General features: G+C 37.2%; 1 protein-coding gene across 2 annotated transcripts in view; it reads left to right on the top strand.

Moving 5' to 3' along the window:
- KLHL3 (kelch like family member 3) overlaps nt 1–22,672 on the top strand; it is a 48,849-nt gene that overhangs the window by 5,884 nt on the left and 20,293 nt on the right. For both annotated transcript variants that reach the window (XM_026686900.2, XM_026686908.2), the window contains exons 2-5: nt 6,854–6,967; nt 10,856–10,962; nt 14,336–14,457; nt 16,650–16,812. In XM_026686900.2, the coding sequence (XP_026542685.1) occupies nt 6,854–6,967; nt 10,856–10,962; nt 14,336–14,457; nt 16,650–16,812 (506 nt within the window). The remainder of the gene's footprint in view (nt 1–6,853; nt 6,968–10,855; nt 10,963–14,335; nt 14,458–16,649; nt 16,813–22,672) is intronic.

Below are 22,672 nucleotides of genomic sequence, written 5' to 3' on the forward strand. Positions count from 1 at the left end.
CCTGAGCTTGTAGAAGGATAATCCACTCTGGCTTCTACCATTTCATGTTACTCTGATCTGACATTCCAGTGGAGTGTCTCTTCACATGGTTTATTCCAACGAAAGATATGCATGGCATGTAGATTGTTTTAACTCATCCGCTATCCTTGGAATGTGTTTAATAGCTATACACGCATAGATCCTTCTTCATTGAATTTTCTGTTGATTATGCATTATGTAGTATAAAGTATGTTTTAATGTTGTCATAAATGTTGGCAGGTTTCCTGCTTTTCAGTGTTGAAAGCAAGTTAATTTTGCTTCTGGCAGTTTGGAAAACTGACCCGTGCCTAAAGCTGAGATTTTTCCTTTTCTGGTAATTAATATATTGTGACAATTAGTGAATGCAGGAAAAAGAAGGAACTACCATAGTCTCCTCATTTTTCATGAGAGCATTTTAAAAATTATTTAATGTAATTTTAAATTTATTTGTTAAATGTGTATCCTGCCTTTAGTTCAGCAGCTCAGAGTGGTAAAAGTAGCAGATTCAGATTTAAAACAATAATGATGTCTTCTCTAAATCTTTTAATCTACCTTTTTAATAGCTTTTTGTTTTGTTCTGCAGTTTTCCCTAACTTTGTATGTTTCTTGATTAGCAACTGATTAACTGAATAATCCCAGTTAATCAGTTATATATTCCTATTAAAGGCAAAGTCATTAATATAACATGCATCGTGTACAGATTAATTCTATGATATTTGCAAGATCTAGGACTCTAGCCTATTGGAAGAATGTCTGAAGAGAATGCAAAGCACTTACTGGTAGAACAGAATAAGTTCATACTGCTTTTTCTAATATCCAAATAACACAACAGAGCACCCATAATTGTTAATTTCCTTTGATTGTTAGGATTTGTTTGGTAAAGCTTTCCAGTCCATGATTATCTGGGATATCTGATGTCTGGGATATGTTTATTGTCATTCCATTTTACAATATCTCCAGAAAACATATGTTTTCCATTGTTTTTAGTCATGTTAGTTTGTTCAGGAGGAAGAAATCTGAAAAATTGTGGTATTTCTATTAGAGCTGATTAAATCATACAATACCAAGAAACCTTTCAAGTTCTTCAGAAGCACATATAAAAGGAGAGGGAGAAAAATGCTATAGGAAGCCCAGTTTTTCCATTGGAGTGCTCAGTTTCCCCTTGGTGCAATAAAATAGTTAAAAGACAAAACCTAAACAATACTAACAAGAGAAAAGGGGGGCGGGGGGAGTTTGACCCAGCCAAGCACATACTGTATTATTAGTAGTTGAGAAGTATTACTGGTCCTTGTGGTTTTAGACTGAAACAAAAAGAAGCAGAAAGAAGGAAGTAAGACAAAAAAATCCAACTACCCCAAAGCAGAAAAGCTTCTTTTGTGGCTCTTGGGAAAAAAAGTTTTCTAAAATGTAAAAGCTTCAGGGTGTATCTAATAATTTAAAATAACAATACAATAAACCTTTGATTTAATGGAAAATCTCTACTAGATCAAAATTTTGTCCAAATTTCAGTCTGTAATACTATTCAAACAAAGTCTGTTGTTTAGTGGATTGGTATAGATAGTAATCTCTGTTTACTTTCAAAAAGTTATTAGTTTTTATCTTTTATCTAGTTATTACTAAAATAGGCTTTTTCATGTAAGAGTATGTTTTTGTCTTTAACAGGCATTTAATTTATTTCCATTAGTCCATTATTATATTAGTGATTGTTTCTGAATTTGGGAACTGAATGCTTCTTGCTTTTTAAGCCCATTTCTAAAACAGCAGATGTTCTGATACACTAACTATAATTTTTAATTCAAGTTATGGTTTTACTCTACTCCATTTCTTGCTATGAGTCTTGAATGTGCTCTTACAAAAGTACTTAAAGTGTTTTGGTTCTGTGTTTTACTTTATTTGAAATTCACATGGGCAGAATTTTGATTTGCTTGCTGCTATCATTTTTACGTTTCCATAAAACATCTTGAGAAAAAAAAATTCTAATTAAGTCTAGGTGCCTATAATCTCACAACACATGAGGATTTTGCAGGAGATGAGATTGTCAGAATCTTGCAAGATCTGGACTATTTTAAAATTGGGTTACTGGAGGATTGGTACTTGTTAGCAGGAAAAAAAATATCTGATTGCTGCTGTAGGATATGGCAAGGATAGGTAATTACTTTGTGGCAGTCATTAACTATTCTTTTAATTAGTATCTTTTTCTGCCTACATCATGTTATGATGGAGTACATTATAAAAGAGGGTGAGGCTGATTTTTTTCAACTTTTTATATGGTGTGTGTGTGTTGAGTTTTGTTTTTTAACAGTTGAAGCTTAAATCTTAAAATACTGGAATAATATTCAAATGATAGACCACCACACTGCCAATTTTCAATATTTTCTAGTTGCATTTCAGTAGTGTTTGTGAGCTGCAGATTGATTGAGATTAAATGCTTCCAGTCAAAAAGAGGCATATTTCTATTTTAATACCCTTTGTAGCATTGCTTCAAATAAGCCTTGGGGTGAAAAAGTGAATTGTACCGCAGTCACCAATGGAACTGAGCATCCATTATGAACTCGGCCATATATACATTAGAGCTGTCTTCATTCCTGAGATTACAAATAGTAAAACATAATTTATTTTTTCCATTGTTTCTGTTTGTATTTTCTTCTTATTTTTGTATGTTGTGGATTCCTGCTGGGTAGATCATGGACATAGGGTCAAGGCTTGGGCTAAGTCTATGAATTCCAATCCCATCAAAAAAATCTCCTTGCTTTGCTAGGAAATGGTTATACTTTATAAATCATTTCTTTTTTACCCTTTAGGTGCTACACTTTGATAGGGCTCAGAAAATATGTTGCTATCGAAATAGAACAAGCTGTTTCTCAATTAGTGTTCCAAAAAATTAAAAATATAATGTTCATATTGTACTTGGCATTTCTTATTTTAGAACTCTTCCTTATTTGCTTCCTTTCAATTAGTTCATCTGTTCAGTTCTTTTGCATTTTATTCATGGCTCAGGATGGAAGCTGTTGGGTTTGTTATGGACAAAGCAACACACCTTTAAAGTATGTTTACATTTGTACCACGTAAACTGAATCTAAATTCCTGGCATTGAAATGGTCACAATTAATTACAGGTAGTCCTTGACTTACGACCACAACTGAGCCCCAAATTTCTGTTGCTAAGCAAGACAGTTATTAAGATTTGCCCCATGTTATGACCTTTCTTGCCACAGTTGTTAAGTGAATCACTGCAGATGTTAAGTTAGTAACATGCTTGTTAAGTCAATCTGGCTTTCCCACTGACTTTGGTTGTCAGAAAATTGCAAAAATAGGATCACGTGACCCCCACAACCATCATAATTAACATGCCAGTTGCCAAATGTCTGACTTGATCATGTGACCCTGGGGATGCTGCAATGGTCATAAGTGTGAAAAACAATCATAAGTCACTTTTTTTCAGTGCTGTTGTAACTTTGAACAATCACTCAATGGACTGTTGTAAGCCAAGGATTACCTGTAATGAGCTGTTTGATCAGTTTGAAGAAAAAGGTTTTGTATGTTGGCTTTACTAAAACTTTGATCTAATTGGAAGGGAGTTTTACTTGCCCTTCAGGGAAGTGCTATAAGTAACCCGAAAGCACATAAATGCAACTTTAAAGCTTTCAAAACATGAATGTGGGGAGAAGAGCTGTTTTTCTATGTCTTGGCTAAGTGGAAACATTTTTCCCACTTTTTTTCCACAACAAGCAAAATGTTCAAAATGTTTTTATGGGTTAGGCCCTACTGAAATATGTCCCATTTCTTCTCATGCTTGGATCCTGTGTATCGGTTGCTTTTGGGCCAACACTTGTGATTTTGCTTTTAAAATTCTGCTGAAATTTCGCACTTGGCTCTAATCAACTGTTTTGAAAATCTTGTCTGCCTTTGTTATCGGTGTTGCATCACCAGCAAATAAGAGTCAGGTTGGTCTACTGATTATAAAGTGCTGGCCTGGAAACCACAAGACTGTGAGTTCTAGTCCCGCCATAGGCATGAAAAATTGGATGGATGAGCTTAGGCCAGTCATTGTCTCAGCCCAATTCACTCCACAGCAGGGGTGACAAACTCACGTCGTCATGGCAGTGTCACGTGACATATCGGGACTTTTTCCCCCTCCGCTAAACCGGGCGTGTGTGTGTGTGGCCAGCGGGTGACACATCTGTGGGCCAGGAGTTTGACAGCCCTGCTCCACAGTATTGGTGGGGAAAATAAGAAGAAGGAATATTAATTAACTTTGCCACCTTGAGTTACTTATAAAAATAATAAAAGCGGGAAACAAACAAACAAGCCAGCCAACAAATAAATGAATGGCTCTTTTGTAAGGGTTTGGGTGTCCAGCTGCACTTTCTTTTTCCCTCTAATAAACCATCATTTTATTTAACATTGCTTGCCCTCTCTTTTTTCTCCAATCCAAGACAATCATTCTAAATCTACCAGCCTAAGTATATAAAAACCATCTTGACTGCTTTTTCCCCACCCACTGAAGAAAACTCCATTGTGGGCCATTTTGCCTGGTAGCCTGGGCTGGTACATTGCACAAGCCTTCAAAGGGTGAAGGGTGAGGGTTGAGAGATGCTGTAAAAGTTACCTGATTGCTAGACTGTTTTCTCCAGGTTAAGGAGAAGCCTTGAGGGGAATGCCTGATTTTCTATGGAGCCTGAGGGAATTGAATACAGGTAGCCCTTGACTTACAACAGTTTATTTAATGACCATTCAAAGTTACAGTGGCACTGAAAAAAGTGACTTATGACCGTTTTTTTCACACAACCGTTGCAGCATCCCCTTGGTCAGGTGATCAAAATTCGGATGTTTGGCAACTGACTCATCATTCCTCATGGTTGCAGTGTCCCAGGGGTCATGTGATCCCCTTTTGTGACTTTCTTACAAGCAAAATCAATGGGAAGCTAATAACTGCAGTGATTCACTTAACAACTGGCAAGAAAGGTCATAAAATGGGGCAAAATTCACCTCAGCAATGTTTCACTTAGCAACATAAATTTTGGGCACAAGTGTGGTCGTAAGTCAAGGACTACCTGTATTGCAGGAGGGAGACACCCAGTGGGATTATTTCCAGGGGAGACAAGTTTTGGAGAGCATATGAAGTTGTGTCTGAAAGGACAGACGGGATAGGAATGAGGGCAAGGAACAGCTTTCCTTAAAAAAAAACCCAGAGGAGGAGGAGGAAGCATAAGCAAAATCATCCAGTTCTCCTCCATGCTGCATCGAGAGCCCAGGATGGGTTGACTCTTTCCGATGACATCATAGCTGAGTCTGTACTAAGATATAAAAGCCAGCCCCCGGGAGAGACCCCAGCTTTTGACTCAGCTCCTTTCAGTCAGTAGCTGTGTCTCTGAAAGCGTTCTGTTAGATAGCAATCACCAGCGATCTTCAGTACTTTTTTCCTCTCTTCAAGCAGCTCCCAGGGATCTGGGCAGCTGCTCTTCCAGGAGAGCAGGGCTCTCTCTCTCTTTCTCCTGCAACGTTGGGAGCAGCGTCACAGAGCTCTGTGCAGGGAAGCTGGGCAGCGTCTGCAGACCTCCCCCACGCCTGTAGTTTGGAGGGATCGTAAACACAATCAGCAAACTGATAAGAGCTCAAGCCAGCTGATCGTGTAGCTGGTTGCTGTGTTTTTCCCTCGCTGGAAGGAGTCAACCCACCCTGGGCTCTCTTGCAGCATAGATAGAAAGGGCGTTCACGGTAACTTCTACCAATGCCCATTCCCAGTCTCTAATGATGGTGGCTAAGGGCCCAGTTAAAAAATGAAAGCTGGCTTTGTGAGATGCTACGTGGGTAGGTTTGCTGTTTCTTCAGGCTCATGATGCCGTCTCTCTTTAGGGAATGGTTCAATTAGCCTTCTGTCTTTTCAGGAAGCATTTACCTACAGCTGAATTGGCCAGTGAATGTGTTTTTTGTTTTGTTTTGATGGAACCAGTTTGGCAAGATTCTGTGTTTGTTTCTGGCCTGTGTGTAAGTAGAAATTGCCTTGCTGTAGAGCTATTAACAGATGCTTTTGGATTAGGTAGTACATTCATGCCAGTAGTCCTCTCCATTTGACCTTGAGCGTGCACAAAAATATTGGGGAAAAATGTATGAACTGCTTTTTTATGTCAATGAATGAAGTGCTGAATATTTTATTTCAGGTTGTGGCTGCAGAGTGGTGGTTGTTAATTGTGTTGCCATTCAGATTTGTAAATCCTGGTTTCATACACTTGATGTGGGTATTTCATGGGTAAAAACAAAAACATTTCCTGATGGTGTCTTTATTTCAGGTGCAATAAATAGATCAGTTGTAATTCTGACTTTCTACTTTTTAAACCAGATGGCATACTGTATTTACCAAAAAGATGGTGACTACATTTTCACCAAGAAGACTTAGATAGACAAACTGATCTGCCTTCGTTACCTTATTCTTAGTAAATCTAAGAGTCAGGGAGTTAAATACATTACTTTCCATGTGAATTTTATTTTTAAGAATTCCACATACATGTGCATAGTTCTTTAAAGCCTCATGTGTGCTATTCACAAATGCTTGTGCTGATTAAGCAAAGAATTTGTGCATGTGTTCTGAGCACATAGTTCACATAGTTACATCAAAAGCATTCACTTTGGCACAGATGAGATATTAAAATAGGATTCCAATTACACTAGCAGACATAGTATGGACAGCTGGTTGTGTAAGCTAAACGCTTGTGATCCCTTATAACATGTGACAACAAATGGGATGATGATTTCATGTTAAATTTTTAGGTCATATTTTATCTTAGATCTTGTAAATTATAAGGAAGTGTTTACTTGCTTTTCTTTCTTGTCTTCAGCATCAAGAGGTGCTCCCAGTCACCTGAGGCAGATGGAGATAAGGATCAGCGGACAGTGACCATCAATCCTTGTCATATGGGAAAGGCATTCAAAGTCATGAATGAATTAAGGAGGTACTTCTTCATGCCCAGTTTGCGTCTCTGTGCAATTATTAGGCACTTGCTGGCTGGAGTTGGAGGCATCTAACTTGTAGAACACTTTGTTCAATTCAAGCATGATCTTCAAATCAGTTGCTGTACTTTGTATGAAGTTCTTCATTTGGATCCCCCAAATTATATGGTGCTTCAAAATAGAACACAATCACCAGTGTTGTTGTACAAATTAACAAGATTGTTTAAGCGATTTGTTGGACATTGTACTTTAGCAATATAGATACATTTATTTATTCTGTTAACAGTAGATTTGCCTGAGTCAACAACCTAACTGGGAATCTACAAACCAGGACTTACCTTGTTTTTACAGGACCCTGATAGCCTCCTTTGCCTTCCGACTCTGCTACTGGATTTTTTTTCCTTCCCCACTTCCACCTTGGAAATAACCACATATTTGCTTCTCCTCTCCTCTCCCTGTAGCTAGTTTGATGTTGGTTGTAATAAACTATAGAACCCTAGCAAAAGGGGCAGGGAGATGCTAATCTAGAAAGCAAGAACAGATTTCTCAGGTGCTGAAAGTATATGAGGTCTGTTGTGGACTGCAGCAAGCACTGACTTGGCTCAGGAGGATCTAATGTCTGACTAGGAAAATTCAAACAGTAGGACATTAAAAAAAAATATCAAAGGACAGGAACTGTATAGTACTGCTTTCAATTCTGAGGTAGTGCAGTTAAACTTCAATAGTGTACAATTGAAAAGAGAAGGCAAAATAATTTGGCCAATAATGCCAAGATGGGTACTCTGCAGCAATCACAGGTGGTTGCCTTTATAATAAAGTGCAGTATTGTAGAATGGTACTAACTGAATTGCCACATATTGTCCAAAAAAATGGCCAGGACATGGACCTAGTCCTTTCCAGAGGTACCTCTGTTGCATTCCTTGACTGTGTCACCTACGGAACCACTGTCCAATGAGTTCACATAAAAATCAGGAATTTAGCCCCCATACTTTTTATTAACATGTCTTTTAAGAAACCATGTTAGTAGGAAAAAGTATTACTGGGCTCCTGTTTTGTTTTGATTTTTTGCCCCCAGAGACTAACATAGCTCTTCCTACAATGAGTTCACAGAAGTGCAACTGAAATGTTTAACAGCTCATCATCAGCCATTACTTAGTGATACACAGACCTTGCTTTATAACACAACAGTCATACCATGGGATGAACACATGGAAACCATTCTCATCCCTTGTCTAAGAAGGCACCAATCCTGAGTGAATTATCTTGGTAACAAGTTGCTTTTGCCCCTTCTTTGCTGGCATAGAACGTGGAATGCTGGAGGACTGTGGATTGTTTGGTACAAGCAGATTAATATGTTAAAATACTAGATTATTCTATTTGTAACTTAATGCTATGGGGGATAATGGGAGAAGACAGCCTTCTTCTTAGAGGAACTAATAATATATGCTGCCTATGATGCCCTTCTAAACAAGTTACATAGCAGCTGCCCTGAAATCCCTCTAATTTCTTCCCTTTCCTGCTTACCACTGATTTATTCTCAATACTTTTGCTGCTGCTGCTGCTGCCGAGCCATGGCAGAACTGAAGTTTGGCATTTGTTGAATACTTTAAAGTGGTAGGTGACAGCTGATTGCCAAAAGCAGGGTTATGTAGAAAAGGAACTGAGGGGCCACTGAATCAATATAGGGACAGGAAAAAGAGAAAAGCCCATCTGCCTCCAGTAACATTCTTTAAGAAAGGGATATACTCTACCCATGAAAGGAGGAAGAGTCTTAGCTGGGAAGACTTGATGCTGCCATCTGCCCATATAGCTTGGGATTCCTTAGTGCCGGTGACCTTAAAAGTCAGCTGCACTCTGGAGTCTTCCCTGTCGAGGGAGCTAGTCCAAGAATGGCTAGTTGATTTGACCTGCCATTTTGTTAGCTCTGGAGCTGGAAAATTCAGACATCATTAAATTATGTTTACTTATTGATTATCCTGATGTGTTAATGTTTGCCAATCCCCAGATGAGCCTACGCAAATGCAATGTATACGAAACAAGTTTGTTTCAATGAAGTTTTCTGTACACTTGAGCCTTTATATAGATAAATAAGAAATGTGATCTTTGTATTTTAAAGTCAAGCAAGCAGCCGAAATAGGACCTGTACTAATCCTCTTTTAAATAAAGAAACTGATGCTACTCACCCAAAGCCTTGTAGGTTGAATAACAGTGTCCTTGGGGTCATCTATTTTAGTTTGCAGCAATTATGCAAATTCAAAATAATATAAAAGTGGATGTTAAATATATTGATGGAAGTACGGGTAGTCCTTGACTTACAACCGTTTGTTTAGTGACTGTTCAAAGTTACAATGTTACTGAAAAATGTGGCTTATGACCATTTGTCATGCTTAGGATCTTTGCAGCATCCTCATGATCATGTGATCAAAATTCAGATGCTTGGCAACTGGTTCATACTTATGACCTTTGTTGTGTCCCAGGGTCATGTGATCACCTTTTGTGACCTTCTGACAAGCAAAGTCAATGGGAAAACCAGGTTTACTTAACCTTGTTACTAACCTATGAACTTTAGCGATTCGCTTAACAACTGCAGCAAGATAAGTTGTAAAATGGGCCAAAATTCACTTAACAAATGTCTCACTTAACAAAAGAAATTTTGGGCTCAATTGTGGTTGTAAGTTGAGGATTACCTGTACCAGTTTAAAGAGGGAAGACCAGACAGTCACGGAGTTAAATAACGCTGAAATTAACTTCACCTTTAGTTTTGGCCAATTGTCCTGCTCTAAACTAAGCTTTAAAAACAAAACTAGAGGGTCTTTAGAGACAGATGAGGGTGAGCTAGTGAAAATTTTATCCAGAAAGATAGAGTTTGTAGGGATTGAGAAACAACCTATTTCAGATTGAGTTTTACACCAGATTTTAATCTGGATTGTACTTCTGAGGGGCCAAATACTGAGTTCTAGATTCAACACTAACTGGGAAGTCTAATATAGCAGTGAAAGTTGAGAATGTTTTTTACCAGCTTAGATTGATTTTAGTTGTGCATGCTTTGTAGTCCAGCCTTCTCCAACCTGGAGTGCTTTTGATAAATTTGAACTGCTGCACCTCAAATTCTTTGTTGAAAAAACTAGAATCTGAGAGTTTTTAGGAATTGTTCCAGTAACTCTGAAAAGGTTATCAACTTGAGTAGGAGGCTACTCTGAGTTGTCATGCTATAATTTGCAGTAGGTAGGCCTATCCCATTCAGAAATTACAAATGGTACAACTGTTGCTTGCTAATGCATGCAACCGCATTGTGTCACATTATATCACTTTCAGATTGTGCGCAACCACTCTCTAGCCCACATTAAATTGCCTATATTTGTAAAGAGAGAAGCAGTTTGAGTTGAAAAATCAGTCGACCAATCTGCATAATAAATAGTTGGCACTGTGGAGCCCTGCTTTTGTAGCTCATTATTTGTTTCACCAGATTGAACAAGGCAAGGGAGTGCTATTTCTCAGTTGTGACTTGTTTGTGACATTGTTTTCCATGGGAAATTTGTTAGGCTGTATCTCTCTAGTCCTCTTAAAGCTTACAAGACTACCTTAGCCTGTAATTGAAACTGAACTCAGTCAAGGGCACTGCATACATGACCCAGACTCATTGGAATTGGGAATGGGTGGGGGGGGAGGTTATTGTATAATTGATTTTCTTATTATTGTCTTGTTATATTTTTGTAAATTTTATTATCTGGGAAGATTTATTCTAATAGGTGGCATATACTGTAGATCCTAATAAAAATGTAAACAAGCATGGCAACTATAGCCTAGTTGCCTAGTTCATTTAGCATTTATTTAATAGTTCTGTATTTGCCAGATTGGTTCTGAAACCACCATTGTTGATATGTTCACAGCAAGCGGCTTCTTTGCGACGTGGTAATTGTTGCTGAAGACATTGAAATCGAAGCCCACCGTATTGTCCTAGCAGCTTGCAGTCCATATTTCTGTGCAATGTTTACAGGTAACTTTGTTTTCCAAACAAATAACTATTCTTATTTCGGGAAGAGTAAAGAGAGAATGTTACTTGGTGGTGTTACATGAGATGCTGTTATATGGATGAGGGATGTTAAAGAAGTGTTCTATCAGAAGAAGGAAAAAGGAGCACGAAGTATATCACTTACAGTATAAGCCAATATTCCTCATTGTTAGTGAATGTCTTATGGCTATGGAGCTTCACATTGTGGATTTGATTGTGGACATTGTGGAAGTTAAAATTAATATACTCTTCTTAGTTTAGGTTTTTTTTTTGTTCTTTGCATAAAAGCTGCCATTGGACTGGCTTTGATGGTAGAGCCTAGGTGTTAAAACCTTTTGGCTTGCCTGGGCAGCATTGACTGAAGTCAAATATATACGGGTGGTCCTGGACTTACAACAGTTTGTTTAGTGACCATTCAAAATTACGATGGCACTGAAAAAAGTGACTTATGACTGTTTTTCACACTGCATCCTCCCCATGATCATATGATTAAAATTCAGATGCTTGGCAACTGGCTCATGTTTATGATTGTTGCAGTGTCCTGGAGTCCCTTTTTGTGACCTTCTGACAAGCAAAGTCAATGGGGAAGCCAGATTCACTTAACCAGCCATGTTACTAACTAATCGACTCCAGTGATCCATTTAACAACTGTGGCAAGAAAGGTCGTAAAATGGGGCAAAACTCACTTAACGAATGTTTCACTTAACAACAGAAATGTTGGGTTCAATTGTGGTTGTAAGTCGAGGACTACCTGTAGTTAATGTATATAAATCACATAAAAATATTAAAAGTTTACAATCTTTGGATTTTAAAGAGCCGGAGTAGTGTAGTGGTTAGAATGTAGTACTGCAAGTTATTTCTGGTGACTGCCAGAGGCTCAGTTCTCACTGGCTCAAGGTTGACTTAGTTCCATCCTTCCGAGGTGGGTGGGTAAAACGAGGACCAAGATTGTTGGGAACAATATGCTGATTGTGTAAACTGCTTAGAGAAGGCTGTAAAGCATTGTGAAGTGGTATATCAATCTTAAGTGCTGTTGCTATTGCTATCTTGCGAGACTGCATTACTGGGTATCTAGGGCTATGGGCTGGACACCTGTGATAGAGGGTAAGACTGTTATTTGAGCATCAAGGTGATGACTGGAACTCATCGATTTAAAACAGATACAAGCTCCATGAACTTTTGTCTCTCCTCCATTTTTTGCCTTACATTATCACCTCTTTATGGCAACTGGGGTTATGACATCATCCCAAAAAAGAGAAAAAAAATCATTTTTGAGTATAATATCACCCTTGAGGTGAATCCTCTGCGGACTATAATTCACTAAGTATCTTACTTGTGTTACTACGTGCCATCAGCATTTATTTTACAATTAATAATGAGCTCTTTTGGCTTTTTGATCACAGTCATTAAAAAACCATGGTTTCTTTTTGGTTGAGCAAATGGCATGGAAGAGTGCGTGCATGTGTATGACATTTGATACTGGTAGATACAGTCTAGATTTTTAAAACATTTTCCTTGTATGAAGTGATCTTCAAAACACTTAAGTATTCTTTAATGGCTGTAGCATTGCTATTGTACAGACTGATTTGGCTGCCTGCAAAGCGCTAAAAAAGAAACCAATCTCCATTTCTTTGTTGTTCAAAGTACATGAATACACAAATGTTAATTGATCTACTGCTAATTAATCCTACCTGCTCTATAATTTGTTATAGTATCTTGCTACCAATGGAGGGATGTTTATGAAAGCAGATTATATTCTTGCTATCTTAAGAAATATCCTCACTGATAATGCTTATAGTTCTTTCCAAGCAGTATGCGCCTATTTTATAAGGCCTTTAAAAAACAAAAACAAAACTAGTCTCTCTTTTTTGTGCATGTGCCCATAAAGGCTGTGCAGATTCAAAGGGAGAAAACATATTCAATGCTCTTGTTCATTTTTTCAGCAACTCTTTAAAGCAGGTGTGCCTTTTCCCTCCCGACCATGTATATTCCCCATTGCCTTTTTCTCAGATCTACTGTGTATCATCCTTTGAAAATAAAAAAAGCCTCCCCAGATAATTACATTAGATAATAAATTACCAATTTTCAGTTGTTGTTTTTTCCCCAGATCAGGCAATGTTGGCTAGATGTTGCCACACATTACAAGTGACATTAGCCATGGAATACAACAGTGAACAACAGGAATAGTTTCTGTGCTGAAATACTTTGCTATGATAATGCAAAGTACTCCATGATTCAACTGTATGGGCAAATATTTTACTACTTGGTGAAGAGCTAAGGATTTGCTATATATCTCAATGTGTGACAGGAAAAGAATAAAGTTCACACTTCATATATTAGTGATTTAGTAGAATATTTACTGAGGAAATTCATTGCCAATAATAGGTTGGAATTATGTTGTCCTCCATGGTTAAAACTTACTAGTGATAAATCCAAATGAATGATCTACAGCCTGGAATGCAGGGATTTTGTCTTATTCATGGCATTTGGCCTCATTTTGAGTAATGGACAAAATCGCTTTTTGTGTAGGAGAGGCAAGAAAATATTTTCCTCCTTCCTAGGAATATCAAGCAAGAAATATATTTGGGAGAAAAAGGAAAACATTTGGGTAATGGATAAGTGTACTGACCTCTTTTTCAAGTCAATTAAATTTGAGATGAGGGCTATAAATAATAAAACTCTTCATTTATGGACCAGAAATTATAGAATTTAGCAACTTTCATATATAGCGATAAGAATTTATAATGGAAAGATACAGCTTAGATTTTCAGATTTAATTATACAGTACTATCCTCAGTTTTTTATCCCTAGCTAGTTAAAATCCATTCCCAATCATATACCAAATACATTCCCAAATGCTGTATTTTTGTCTACTCTGGATTTACTCAAACTGTTTATTCTGAGGTTTGGATGTAAAGGAATACAGAAATTGAAGAACTTTTCACTATGACAATCTCAGTCATGTTCTTAATCAGAGGATAAACACATTTACCTAGTTTTGTAGCAGACCCCCCGAATAAAAACTGTGTTGAGGGCATAAAATTTATCATTTCAGAAAAGAAACAAAAACATGTCGGTTTTGACTTTTTTTGGTATAAAATTAGGTAGAACGCTACAGATTGTAAATGATGGAAGGGATTTAGAAGATTGCCTAGTCCTAACCTCTGACCATTCCAGCATACTCAATAGGTTCTTAATAATTGGTTCAAAAAGAGATTTGGTCACTTTCCCAAATGTATTTTTGGCTATTCAAAAGGTTTGTTTTTAAAATAAAAAAAAACCTGATGGAACCTAATGGGAACTCTGCCAGCTCAGACTCTGACTGCCTCTTAAAATAATGTCTAAAATTGCATTTCAGGAGATATGACAGAAAGCAAAGCAAAGAAGATAGAGATCAAAGACGTTGATGGACTAACCTTAAGCAAATTAATTGATTATATCTACACAGCAGAGGTAGAGGTCACAGAAGAGAATGTCCAGGTGAGGGAAGCTGACAAGAATTTCTTGGTTACTATGTGGTTTTGGCAGCTCCTTGATGCTCCCTGCCTTCAAATTATTTTTGAATCAGCTGTAGAATACCTTCTATCTTATAAGGCTTTTGATGATGATTTTCAGCTGATTCTTAATTTTAGTATTTAACTAAAATAAACAATGTGTCAATAACTCCTCGAGTATGAAATATGGCAACATAAGAAAACAGGTAAAACTATTTCAAAGTATATAACATTTGAAATATTAAGAAATAGAGCCATTTTAAACTTCCATATTCAATATTAGTATGCAAAATAACAGGAAGCTTGGAGGTAATATATATTTTCAATCTTACCGATATAAGTAAAATGCAGAGATCAATGTGGAACAAGCAACATTTATCGACAGTAGGGTTGAAGTGAGGGTCCTTGGTGAGCTCTGAGTTTGGTTGTTTTCTTGCAGGTGTTTCTTTACTCGAAATAGGTAACATCATCAGAGAGTAGCAAGGACACCTCAAGCAGTATTTAAAGAATACCTGAGGCCTATTTGCTAACTCGTGAAAAAATCTCTTTCGGCCAATGCTGTTTCCTATATTGTTCAAAATCATTCATCTGAATATATGTGTATTTTAGTTCTGTAAAATTTTGCATAAGAAAATACTTTGTGTAAATTATTGGAAACTGAGGTTAATAAACTATGACAGAATTTATTACCAAAAAGAGTCTTTTTAAATATTTTGTTCTCATTATTTTGTTGCTATTATTGCATTTTACTGTATTATATTGTACACATCTCAGTCAGAAGATCCACTAATTTCAGGACAATTTATCCAAAGTAGAGAAAAAAATTACTGCTTTTCTTATGTAAGCCGCTTTGGAAAGTTTTCATTTTTAATACTGGGCAGAAAAAATAGCAAAGTGCAGAATACATTTTAGGTTGAAATTTAGAATGAATCATTGTCATTTTATTTATTATAATGTGTGCATGAATGTACACATACAAAGTTTGTATTGTCTTTTGAAATTGAGTATCGCTGAAGAGATTAAAAATACAGAATGAACTACATTTGACATGCAATTGAAAATATAATAGCTTTGTCTAGTTTGGTGTTTAAGATTTCAGTTCAGGCAGCGTTTAATAAGGAGGATGAAAGTTGAGAGCTAAAGATTTGAAATGAAATTTACAGTCCACTACAGTGTGATTATGCACACCCAAAATTTAGCGTTCAGTTCATATTATCTGGCTTTGTACATTCCACCACCTGGTGCTATATTCTAGTTGAGATCATTTTAAAACCCTCTCCGGGTATTATAAAATAGGAAGTATGGCCAGGAGCATGATAAGAAGTCATCTCCATCTGTTCCTGCTCCCTTGAATTGGCAGGGAAAGTCTGTATTGAGCTGTCACTGTGTCTGTCTTCTCTGAGAAATTATTCACCAGAGAGAGAATCAGCAACTCGCAGTTTAGGATTTCCAGTTCCAGAAGACAATGAACAAGAGATGAAACACCTTTAAACCTTTCCTCTCAGTTTGAGGAGATCGGTGAAGGGGTTTCTAAAGGATAGAGTCTGGGGAGTCCAGTTTGCCAACAAATTTTGAACGTGCTGGCTCTTGTTCTATGATACTCCAATAATTTAACCATTGAAATACAACATGGATGTGGATGCTCCCCTTCTTGGGAAGCGTGCTGTTAATTGTATTTACATTTTGTCCTTCATCATTTGAGGAGAATATTAAAACCTTTTAAAACTGATGTTAGCTGAAAAAAACCCCAATTATTATTAGTTTCTATTAACCAATTATTCTTTAGTTTCTCTTTACTAATCTATTCTAAGGATCAAGGTGTATTGAGGCCTAGAGACTGATAGTTTAATTTTATTGATGCCTGTTGGGGTTAGTGCTCTCTAAAATAGTTACTGATTTGTAATATTCCCGTGTGATCCAGCTGGGTTGGATTGTTCTTGCTGGAATAAGAGAATGAATGCACCCCAGGGTATACTGCAGTTTTATTGTTCTGTTTGGCTGAAGTATGTTAAAGAAGTAGAGAAATATACTGTTGTTTTTTTCTTGCTCAGCTGAGTTATGGTATGGTTGGTTTTTAATACTTTTAAAAATCATGTTTTAATCTTGTTTGTTTTGGAGGAGCCAACGTGGTACTTCAATTGCTAATTCTTTGTTGCCTTTTTTTTCTTCAAATTTCAGGTTTTACTTCCAGCTGCCAGCTTGTTACAGCTGATGGATGTTCGACAGAACTGTTGTGACTTTCTTCAGTCTCAGCTCCACCCCACAAATTGCCTTGGAATTCGCGCCTTTGCAGATGTGCACACCTGCACAGAATTATTGCAACAGGCCAATGCCTATGCAGGTGATTGTAACAGCCCTCAGATGTTCCTGGCTTTAAAATATAAAAATATTGACGTCTTGAATACTTGTACACAAAATCATGGCGATCCTCTTGCGTAATAAGAGGACTTTTTACAAACATAAAATGCTACTGGTGAAATTCAACTGATGATCTAAATCCCTCAAGTAGAGAAAGGCAACATGGCATCTCCTACCTATTTCATGAAGAATTTTCATAATTCTTGAATAATGATCATGTTGGGTGAAGTATGTCAAAGTTGTAGTTTGGAGGTCAGTATGTTTCATATTCTTAACCTAGAACAGCCACTCCAACCTAGATGCCCTTCACAAGTTGGACTTAAGCTCTCCAAATTCTTTAGCCAGCATGCTGAAATGTCTGGAGGGACAAACATTGGAAAAAGCTGCTATTAAGATATTATCTAAGTATACATCTGGTATTTTAAATACACCTTTTCATGCTAGATGTTCCAAACAGACATGAGAATTACAATATGCTTTCAACTTACAAGCGGGCAATTTTACAGAATCTTTTACAAAAAATATATCAATGTTTCAAGGCAGCAATGTTGAGTAAAATGACCATTGTATGTTTAAGATGTACTGAAACAACAATCAGCCTTATCCTTCCTAATAGTAATGGTCTGCTTCCTAGCCAATTCTTAAGTTAATATATCATTAACTAGAAAAGGGTATGGGGGAAGTTAGGTATAATATTGAGGTTCTACTTGGGCTCATATCTTTGCTCTCTTGGACATACCTTTCACTACAAGAGCACCACTGAGTTTAAAAGTCAAGGAACATTTTATCTTTTGAACAGGAAGGTGGTGGAATCAAGTTACCATAGGAAAGAAACACCATGATGATTTTTTAGGGAATGGCCTAAAAACCAGAGAAGGTTAAGAGAGCTATGGAAGGAAGCAAATTTATAGCCAGGTTTCTAATATAGAACCACTTGGAAGAAGAAAAGTACACAATATCTAATGAGAAGTAACCAAAAAAAAAAAAAAAAGATGTAAGTAGAGAGAGCAAGCTACAATGAAGAGTTTGTGTCATAAATAAGCAGATATTGAATGAGTTGAAGTTACAAAGAAGAGAATTTTATCATGTGTAAGTGGTTGTTTGACTAGGAGTTGAATAGAAGGAGTATTAGGAAAATATAAGATCAGGTTGAAGGGCAAGTTTTTAGTGAAAATATGCTCTTCTCTTTCTGCTGCAAACTTGTCTCAAGTATTTCTATATTGAAATACTTCTACTCTCACCTGGGAGAGTAGGAAAGGGAAGTGTTTTTTGCCTCACTAGGGTGCCTCTTAGTTGAGCTTACAACGCTTGAAGCTAACTGATAGTTTTCCACAGGCTCGTAATAGGATTAAAAGGTAGTATTTTTCTGCAGCTATAATATTAAAGAGTTTATACTCTAATCACTGGAAGTGAGCATACAGTATTTGGGAGAAGTTGCAAGAAGATGGTCTTGTTCAATTTCCAATTGGCAGGTTTCTGATATGGGGAGCACTTGAACCACATGGTCTTGTTACATGCTGTGAGAAGAATAAATAATTATAGAAAGTTATGGGTCAAATAGTGAAGCATACAGTAGTGAATCTTAAAGTATCCTCCCACTATTGTAATTTATAGGTCCTGAAGTCAAATGCTTCAAGCAGATCTGCATGAAATGCTTTACACTGAAGCAAATTCTGTTTTTCTCCAAAGATTTCAGATATGTTATGAATTGGTGCATTGGTTGAATTGCTTATCAATAGGAATTCTGCTCTGACTTCATTACATTAGTAACAGGACCTTACAAAAACTTCTTCCATAGTCACACCGGAGCTTTCATCATAATTGTACTCACCTGGAGCTTTCCTTAAAGGAATGGAAGTGGTGTCCATATCAATGACAAAGCCTTCTTTTTTGATGATGGTGGTGGTGGTGATAACAGTAGTACACCATAGGATGATTCTATATAGCTGTAATTCTGTTTCTATTCTCTTTGTCCCAATAAAGTGGACTTGGCTGGTAAATAAGGAATTTTCAGTGTGAATCAAGTTAATTTGCAAATCCAGATACAAATCTTTTCAGCATAATTTAATTGATGAAATGCAGTGGGCATGTGCTAAGGAGACAGATGCTTTGATATAGACCAGAGGTCTCCAAACATAGCTGGCTGGAGAATTCTGGGAGTTGAAGTCCACAAGTCTTAAAGTTGCAGAGTTTGGGGACCCTTGATATAGACAGACAATTTTCATATACCAGGATCTCTTGAAGAGTGACTAAAAGGAGAATTTTGGAACATGACAGATAGGTCTAGGCAAACATAAGTGCATTCTCTGATAAGTGTAGAAAAGAAAAGGCAAATTCCAGACTTAGAGGCATTAGGATAATTATTAGCATAATTTGTTTTATGTACTTTTGTATTGACATAGTCACTAAACAAAGCAGATCTAAAGGTTTTTACATATCTGCAATGTTGATCTTGTGTTTTCTGTCTTTACTTAAGTGCAGACGACCTTTTTCACATGTATAAAATAAATTTTTGTAAGGTCTTGTTACTGATGTAATGAAGTGAGAACAGAATCCCTATTGCTAAGCAGTTCAACCAATGCACCAATTCATAATATATCTTTGGTGATACTTGCACTTAGAGCATGTATACAAGTTTTCATCAAACCTTGGCTAATTTGAGAGCTGGGAAAGATATAACCAAGGTCAGTTCAATATGATAATGGGGAGCAGCAGTTTTATTTAAAAAAAGCTACAGGGTTTAGATCTGTTAACTTGCAGCAAAGGTAGTTAAGAGGGGAATGTTAAAGTAGTGTTTTCAACTTGCACAAATCCAGATCTTGTGGACTTTATCTCCCAGAATTCTGTATCCAGCAAGGTCATTGCTGATAATTTTGGGAGTTGTTTACATATCTGGACTATAGCTAGGCTGAAAAATGCTATCTTTGAGGATAGTAGGTATTTATTATCCAAGATAGTGGATAGTAAAATGGTGCATTGTATAGACCTATGAGTAGGGAGAGGTTTTTTTTCGTTTGTTTCTTACAATGTCAAAATTGGGGGTCATTCAGTATAGTGAGATTCAACCTAATATGGAGAGATTTAGGACCTGTAAAGAAAGCACTTGCTTAATAGCACTAGCATTAGCACTTAGACTTACATACCACTTCACAGTGCTTCACAGCCCTCTCTAAGCAGTTTACAGTGTCAGCATATTGCCCCCAACAATCTGGGTCCTCATTTTATCAAACTTGGGAGAATGGAAGGCTGAGTCAACCTTGAGCTGATCAGAATCGAACTGCTGGCGGTGGTGGGAATGCAGAGTCAGACTGCAATACTGCACTCTAACTACTGCACCACCACGGCTCCTTCAACCTTTGAATTGGTGATGGTAGCTATCAGTTTGGGTAGCTGTGCAGGTAGTCCTTGACTTACAACCATAATTGAGGCCAGGATTTCTGTTGTTAAGCCAGGCAGTTGTTAAGTGAGTAGTGCCCAATTTTATGACCTTTTTTTGCCATACTTGTTAAGCAAATCACTGTAATTAAGTGAACCAAATTTCCCAGTTGACTTTATTTGTTGGCAACTGGTTTGGGGAGATTGCAGATGATCACACGCAGCAGCATCCTGGGATGCTGCACGTGTTGTAAATATATACCAATTGCCAAGTGCTTGAATGTTGATCATGTGATTGTGGTGGGGATGGGGTGTCGGTTGTAAAAGTAAAAACTTGTTGTAAGTCTTTTACAGTGCCGCTGTAACTTTGAACGATCACTAAATGAACGGTTGTAAGTTGAGAGGCTGCCTGTAAAAGATTCCAGGGAAATTATGGATTATCATTGTCAACAAAGATGTTTGTTACAACAGACCTGCCTTGAAAATCAAGCCGCTAAGTTTAATATTTTTATTGCGTTTTAAAATATTGTAAAATACAAAATACAAAAGTAAATAGAAAAGCAGTTGGGGGGGAGGAGAAGTGAGGAAAGATAAGAAAAAAAAGAAAGAAAAAATAAACATTGACTTCCTACTCTCTCTGTTACAGTAAAATAAGGCACTAATATGAAATCACAACTTTTTTTTGCTTTTTTTCATCATAATATGAACAAGCCATTTCTGTAAAGGTCTATCAATCTCCTTGGTAGAACCCAAAATCAAAGTTTCATACGTTTTCACATCAAGCACAAAGTTCAGAAGCGGTCTCCATGTGGAAACAAAAGTACTTATGTTCTTTTCTTTAATCAAAGTAGTCAGTTTTGCCATTTCAGCCAACTCCATCAAAATCAGCGGCTAAATGAAGCCTGTTGCTGACTTTGTCCACATTTCTGAACTTCTTGAATGTAGGGCGTTTAGAGCTTTGCTTACTTTCTTATATATGGGACAAATAGTTAGCTTTAAATGCTCGATTTCTAAAACCATTTAATCTTTAACCAGACCAGCACTGAACAACATTTAATTTAAATCTGGTTTAATTGCAAGAACCGCTCTTGAGGTTTTGTTGCCCTTCATGAAGAACATATTACTTTAACATCCCCCTATGAAATGTTAATGAAAATATTCCAGAAATGTATTTAAGATTCCTTTGGCTATACATTAACTGTGTATAGTGAAATAATTTGCATTTTAAAGCAGCAGAAAGCAACCTATGAGCTCATTGAAAACCTTCTTTGAGAAATGCCTAAAGCTGATAACTTGTGTTATCATTGTGATTTATTTGATTTTGCTTTAGTGTGCTGTATGGTCTACAGTTTAGTTACCACTAGAGTATAAATGTTTGTCTTCATGCAATTTTAAATATTTCTTCAGAACACTATTCTCATTTTAAAAATGGTTTCTGTAATAAGATACTGAATAACTGTGATAGTTCATTATAATTATTAAAGTTGGGTTGAGATGTCTGTTCTCAAGAGCCCCCTGCTGGTGAACAGAAATATTTTACAGAGCCACTTTAAAGAAATATTTGGAACTGATACTGTAAATGAACAGTAGTATCTGTATTGCAGATATTCTCTCCCTCCCTCCCTCCCTCCCTCCCTCCCTCTCTCTCTCTCTCTCTCTCTCTCTCTCTCTCTCTCTCTCTCTCTCTCTCTCTCTCTCTATTATGGAGTACTTGTCTCAAGAGAAATTCAGTTTCTTTATGCAGTTTTCTATATTAGTACCAGAAGCTTCTTGAGCCTGACCTCAGAAAACATCATTATCAATGTAGAGTTATTATTTTATATGTGTAAACAGTCTTTACAATTATAGTTTTTACAAGCTTTTTCCAACCAAGCACTTCCCAGATCTTTTGGACTACAGTTATATCACCTACAGTCAATGTAACAGGTTGTACATTGGTTGATAGATACTTCCTGCAAGGTTTCAATTAAATGTTTCTTCTTGTTATCTGTACATGGTTGAACCTGAAACTCCTTGCATGTCAAGTATGCTCTAAGCCAGTGGACCCCAACCTTTTGGGCGGGGACTGGTTCTATGGAGAGAGGTTTTGCCAAGGACTGGAGGGGACGTGGTTTCATGTGCTGCCTACATCCTGTGGATGGGGCTTTGCTTGTTTGCATGGCCCGGTTTCTGGTATGTCCTGGCCCAGTGCTGGTCCACGGACCAGAGGTTGGGGACCCCTGTTCTAAGCTGTGGCTCTTCTCAGTATGTGTACGAAATTCAAAGTTTCACACACTCATAGCAGCAGGTTATACATTTTCTGTTGTGACAGTGGAGCTCATTTTCTTTAATGGTGTCACCCTTGAACACCAGTCACTCTGCTTTCTTTTTCTTCATACGCTGTAATTCCATTGTTATTCAAGCTATTATTGCTAGTCCTTCGTGTTGAACGAAAACTTGGATTTTCATTATGATCTTCCTTTTCTTAA

Source organism: Notechis scutatus, chromosome 2, assembly GCF_049901735.1.
Source record: "Notechis scutatus isolate UNSWTSFEM ecotype Mainland chromosome 2, rNotScu1.2, whole genome shotgun sequence".
NCBI lineage: Eukaryota > Metazoa > Chordata > Lepidosauria > Squamata > Elapidae > Notechis > Notechis scutatus.